Source organism: Musa acuminata, chromosome BXJ1-2 (assembly GCF_036884655.1).
Source record: "Musa acuminata AAA Group cultivar baxijiao chromosome BXJ1-2, Cavendish_Baxijiao_AAA, whole genome shotgun sequence".
In the NCBI taxonomy this organism is placed as follows: Eukaryota; Viridiplantae; Streptophyta; class Magnoliopsida; order Zingiberales; family Musaceae; genus Musa; species Musa acuminata.
In genome coordinates, this window is record NC_088328.1 from 4,202,509 (window position 1) to 4,208,522 (window position 6,014).

At 44.5% G+C, this 6,014-nt stretch overlaps 1 protein-coding gene across 1 annotated transcript; it reads right to left on the reverse strand.

Annotated features, from left to right (window-relative positions):
- Positions 1-2,955: 2,955 nt before the first annotated feature.
- Positions 2,956-5,461, reverse strand: LOC135595290 (COBRA-like protein 7). Its single transcript, XM_065086015.1, has one exon. It carries the CDS (start codon positions 5,166-5,168, stop codon positions 3,165-3,167), a length of 2,004 nt encoding a protein of 667 aa, XP_064942087.1. The 5' UTR covers positions 5,169-5,461; the 3' UTR covers positions 2,956-3,164.
- Between the last annotated feature and the right edge of the window lie 553 nt (positions 5,462-6,014).

Below are 6,014 nucleotides of genomic sequence, written 5' to 3' on the forward strand. Positions count from 1 at the left end.
TTAGAATGTGATGGTGGGTTCCTTTAAAGCTAACGCAGGGTTTATAGGAGTTGGCTGTGTTTTTAAGATATATGTTGGGAATTTGGATGCAGTGCTCATAAAGTTTAATCTCATGTATAAGCTGAATTCTGGGCGATCAGAGATCTTTCCAAGATGAATGCCTAAGCGCTGAGTCAATGTGTTGAACCCAAAACGTACATTCTATTTTGTAGCATGAACTAATATCCAGGCTCAATATGTATTACCATCTCATAGTAGTAGATGAGGATACCATTTGAACAATCAAATGAACTATATGAATATTCAAAGTTACTGTTGCAAATCGCTTTGTGGGCCTTACGGAAAGCAAAGAATGAGGTTAGAATTGATAATAATAATAATAAAATTACTCTCGTTACTATCTATCTATCCATCATAATATGTCTTAGTAACCGCAGCAGCCTCTTATGTTGAACGATTAAATTACTATCTACAAATAATGATCAATTTCGTTTAATTTTTTACTAAATGGGAGAAAGAAACATAGTCGAGGATTGTTCAAAATGAATTCAGATGAATTTTTGTTTGAAAAAAGTAATGATAGGGCATTGGTTTTGTTATTAAAGATGCTTTTGGCAATTATTTACTTACTGATCGGTAGGTAGGTAGGTATGTATATTGATGAAGGAGATGAGGAGACTTGCAAGGCTCTTAGCGATGCTAGAGAGCATTTTGGGCAACGAACTATTAAAGGAGTACAGCTTTTATTTATTTAGTCCTTTTTATTTGAAAGTGATTCGATCCTACCGATGGACACTTTCCAACAAATGAAACATCTCACTTTTATGAATTTTGAAGACCATAGTATTAGCAATTATTTATTAATTTTGAAGAGATATGAATTATTCACATTTATATTTACAATGAGGTGAGTAAAGCAGCTCATTGCATTGCTGCCAAACCAATTTTGTAATATCCTCTACTTTCATAATAATAATAATAATAATAATAATAATAATAATAATAATAATAATAATAATAATAATAATATTTTTTTTGTTATGAATAGTTAAGCTTATCACTTTATTTTTTTAAGAAAAAAACTCATGTGTCTCTATTGAAATATATGGATTTGTTAGTGCATTATTACATTAGTGATGGACTTTATATTTGAATCCATATCTAAGGATCACATATTTCATTGAATGCATTAAAAATAACTCATATGTATCATACACTTATCCACATGTAATCCCATCATGTCATGGCATGCTTATGCATATGCCTATGTACAAACTCATTGGTATGGGATACAAGTTACACCATATAATCAATCCATTTCCAGTCTCCTTTTGATGGAACGAATGACAAATTCTCGGAGGTAATAATAATAGTTACAACATTGATGTATAATGAATGGGTGAAAGTAACTTGGCAAAAGATAGATATTATTGAATACATGGGTAGGAAAAGCATAGATGCATCCATGCTTTTCTTTAGCTCCTTTTGTTCACGTTGATGTCATCCATGCTGCTGTTTCTCTATCAAATTACATCTCAGAATTACCTACTCGTCCAAGACAAGGTCATCACATAAAAGATCAATCAATTCATGTCTGCGAACCCTTTCGTCCAAGACATCCCAAGTTGTTCTCGTGTTTGAAGCCACGAAGAAAGAAGAAGTCAGCATCATGTGCTCAACTAACATATCGGACCCAAAACCATCAGTTTCGTAGTGATGTGAAATAAGAAAGAAAGAAAGAGTGCATAACACAACAAATACAATTTAATTTGCATGCGGTGGAGGAGTCGTCATCATCAACACAATCCACATTACATACATTAAAGAATGTCGTCTTTCGTTTTTTTTTTTTTTTTTTTGCAAAAAGAATAATTATTTTGTATTTTACATTTTTTTTTCCCAATCAAATGGGTGATAGATAGGTAGTTATGAATAAAATCGTATCATTTCAGCAAAATTACAATTGTCCTCCTTTTCTTTGTTTCATTCTTTCAACTCAAATACTAAATCTCAAATAGAGTTATTTTGGATGAATTCAGCCGGAAAAGGTTCTTTTTTTTTTTCTTTTTTTTATTTTTTTTAGAGCATCCAATTTTTTATAATAATATCAAAATGTCCTTCAAACTATAAACATGACTTTTCTTAACCCCCCCCCCCCCAAAAAAAAAGGAAACGGTATAGGGATATTTCAGTAAAAGGATAAAAGTTTAAATGTTCAGTGGAAGAAAAAAAATTCATTTTAAGAATTCACCCAATTATTTTTCAAAAATAATTAAGAATAAAGACCGGCCGGCCAGCATGATGAGAGAGACGGCAATTTGCATGTTTTTGTCTTAATTGCTCGGCGAAACAATATTTCTTCCGTTGACTGAACCATCCAAGAAAAGTTCCCCGGCTGAAGTGGTCAACCTCAAACATATATTATAAATAATTTAATCTATGGCAGGCAAGCTGTCTTTTCTTTTTCTCGGGGGACATGTTCTTAGAATCTAAAGATCAACCACTCTTTCTTTCTTTGGCTCTTCTTCACTCAGTCGACCACGAAAAGATCAACGATAATTAGGTGCACAATGTCAAGAACTAATCAATTATGGATGGGACGGTTGAAGACATCAAAAGTGATTGATTGATTGTCCATGATTTCATGTTTTCAGCTATGAATGAGAAAAGGTCCTCGGCATCATCTTGTCCCTACATTATTCATCATAGAGCGATGTGCATCAACAATTATAGCCAATATATATATATATATATATATATATATATATATATATATATATATATATATATATATGTTATGAGGATTTTGAAGGGACATTCCAACTGTTTGTAAAAATTTAAAATGATAATGGAACAGTAAATTACTTTGGTGCTCTCATGAAAGAAGTCATGCTTTTGTAGATTACACGATACACAAATTTCATTTGAAGTATCATTCACACAGGAAACTGATGATGAATAAAGTCTCAAAGTTAATCGAAGCTGATGCAGAAAACACAACAGGTAAAATGCTGAAGATCCATAACCCATTCAAGACAGACAAAAAGTAATCAGATGAGCAGATGCAAAAGTACATGAACAGTGATAGCAGATGCATACACTATCATCCAATCCAATTTTACAGAAAGAATCAAAGAATTGGCAGCTGCGGGAGGAGAACAGAGCTACGGCTCCAAGATCACCAGAGCTACTACGGCCAGCACGAGCAACAACAGAGTGACGAGACCAATCCCCCCCCCGCTCCTGGGCGCCCAATTCGTAGGAATCATTTCTGGCATCGAGCATTCCTCCCCGTTGAAGTACACCTTGGAGGGGTAGCCGTCCCCCGCAGTGATGTCGATCCCGGGCGTCTTCGTCTTGGTGAAGGACATGACCGACTGCTGCTTCCCGGGCACTCTGGGATCGTTGTCCGGGTTGTTGCCGTTCGCTTCCCCATTGAGGTAGTCCAGCCCCGGTCGGCCCTGCATGAAGATCGTGTTGTCCCCCATCGCCGTCCCGTTGAAGGAATACATCTGCTCGTACCCCGCATAGGCCTTGTCCATTCTCACGGCCAGGAACCAGTCCGCGAACTGGTCCTCGCGCCAGTTGAACAGCGTCACCCTGGCGCTCCACCCCTTGTTGTAGTTGGTCAGGACGTGCCAGTTGATGCTCACGCCGCAGTAGTCGCCGCACGGCAGCGGGGAGGGGACGTTGTAGTGCTTCATCTCCGCCCAGGCGACGGCCTTGGCGGTCCGGTTGTCGAACGGCACGAGGAGGGCCTCCGGCGGGAGGAGCAGCGCCGGCGCGGTGGCGTTGCAGGTGGGGCCGCTGGTGCCGGCCCGGCAGCCGCAGGCGCAGGTCTTGCAGGGGACGACGGAGTCGTTGTAGAAGGCGGAGAAAGAGACGCAGCACTTGGGGCTGGCGCCCTTGGGGCGGGAGATGTTGCAGACCACCTGCCAGCTCGCGAGCGCGAGACTGTCGGAATCGAGGCCGCTCGAGTCGGGGAAGGCGGTGGGGCTGACGCGGTTGGGCTGGCCGCACTGGTAGTCCGGGTTGAGGGTGCCGGAGATGTTCCAGTTGACCGGGGGAAAGAGGACGGAGCGATTGAGGTCGGGCGGCATCTTGTACACCTGAACCTGGAAGGCGGAGACGGCCTGCTCCGGGTCCATCTCCGGCGGCAGGATGGTGCCGTTGCGGCAACAGTGCGGGATGCGGCCGAGATCGGTGTTGTTGTACTGCCAAGGGGTGAGGTCGACGATGGTGGGATTGCGCTTGCAGCTGAGCACCTTGGAGAAGTCCAGATCCTGGTAGTACTGTCCCTGCTTGCCGAAGACGCAGTCGGAGACGTCGACGACGGACGGGTAGGCGCCCTTCATCGAGTAGATGAACTCGTTGCGAGCCCACTCCCAGGAGAGCTGCCAGCGGTCGAGGCGGCCGAGCGGGTTGTGGTTCTCGATGGTCACGAGGGCGAGGTAGCTGCTGCCGTAGGACTGCAAGACGTCGTAGGAGATGATGAGGTCGCCGGAGAGGCGAGGGAGGAAGCCAGTGACGTTGATTTCCTTGGGGACGTAGTTGGGATTGGGAAGGCAGCAGGTATCCACGGCATAGGAATCGTTGTAGACGGTGGGCCGCGGGCAGCTGTAGGAGGGATCGTCCAGAACGAGGAACTCGGGGAGTGGCACGGAGGGGGGCGGGGAGCCGAAAAAAGTACCGACGAGGGTGATCTTGGCCTCGATCTGGGACAGGTCGTTGGCGGTCTCGATGGCGGTCTTGAGGTCGGTGTTGGGGTAGCCGGAGAAGGCGGTGGCGTTAGCGTCGAGGGTGGTGTTGTAGGGGAAGGTGGAGCCATTGGTGAGGACGCCGCCGCCAACGGAGACGATGAGCTCACGGTGGCGGAAAGGGATGAGGAGGGTCCAGGAGAGGAGGTCGGAGGCGCCGTGGTTGAGGACGGTGGCGGTGGCACCGAAGGAGTAAGGCTGGTCCGCCGGGTCAGAGGTGAAGGGGTGGATCTTCTCCCGTTTCTCAAGCACGTAGGAGAGGTAGATGCCATTGCAGATGGCGTCCGGCGAGGGCGCGGGGACAGGGGCTGGGGTGGGGGTGGCTGCCGGCGCTTGAGACCGAGAATCGTCCACGGAAAGCAAAAGTACAACCAGAAGAATCACAAAAGACGGGCGAGAACACCAATCCATGTTTCAGCAACTATTTCTCTCGCAAGCACACGCAAGCACACTCCTACGCGTGCGACTCAACTTCTCTGTGAGAGAGGTGAATGAAGCAGGAGAAAGAAGAAGAAGACAAAGGAAGGAAGAAGGATGAAAGCAAAGGAAAGGGGGAAGCGCGTTAGAGAAGACAGTTGGGAGAGGGTGGAATGGATTTTGTTGTGGCGGTCCATTGTTTTCCCGATCAAATCTCATGTATTAATTTAGGAGGAGAACCGCAAGGATTTGGAAACGGTGGAGGTGTGCTTCGTGTTCTGGAGTGGGTGATGACCGGACTTTTTCGAACGTTGAAAAGGTGAAAGGGGGGGGGGGGGAGGGATTTCATGACACTTTATTTTTTTAATATTTCTTTTAATTCTGATATATATATATATATATATATATATAGTCTTTATCTATCTCTCGTGAGAGAACCTGAATTAATGACATGAGCGGAAGTGTTTTGAATGACGTATATACTGTTATCTATTGTGATATATATATATATATATATATATATATATATGGTGTATAGGAAATAAAAAATCGAGAGACAAGTAACAATGATAATGGTTCGGGGCACGTGGGTCCCACGTGCTCCCCCCCCCCCAGTCCGCATCGATCGATTCAAACTGCTGAGGGACCCGCACGGAAAGTACCCCCGGATTTGGTCGACTCGCTTGCGGCCCACTGGCTGCTGGACGTGCATGCCCGTCATCGCTATCGTGTTCCGGAGCATTCGAATCCGACGTACTCTTTCGACCCGTTCGCGGTGACCAGGTCCGATGCTTGCTCGAGGAAGCTATACTTGGCGAAACGTAAAAGTATTTTACTCAT

Excerpts from the sequence above, each read along its gene's own strand:
- LOC135595290 (XM_065086015.1), bottom strand. The coding sequence starts at position 5,168 with ATGGATTGGTGTTCTCGCCCGTCTTTTGTGATTCTTCTGGTTGTACTT.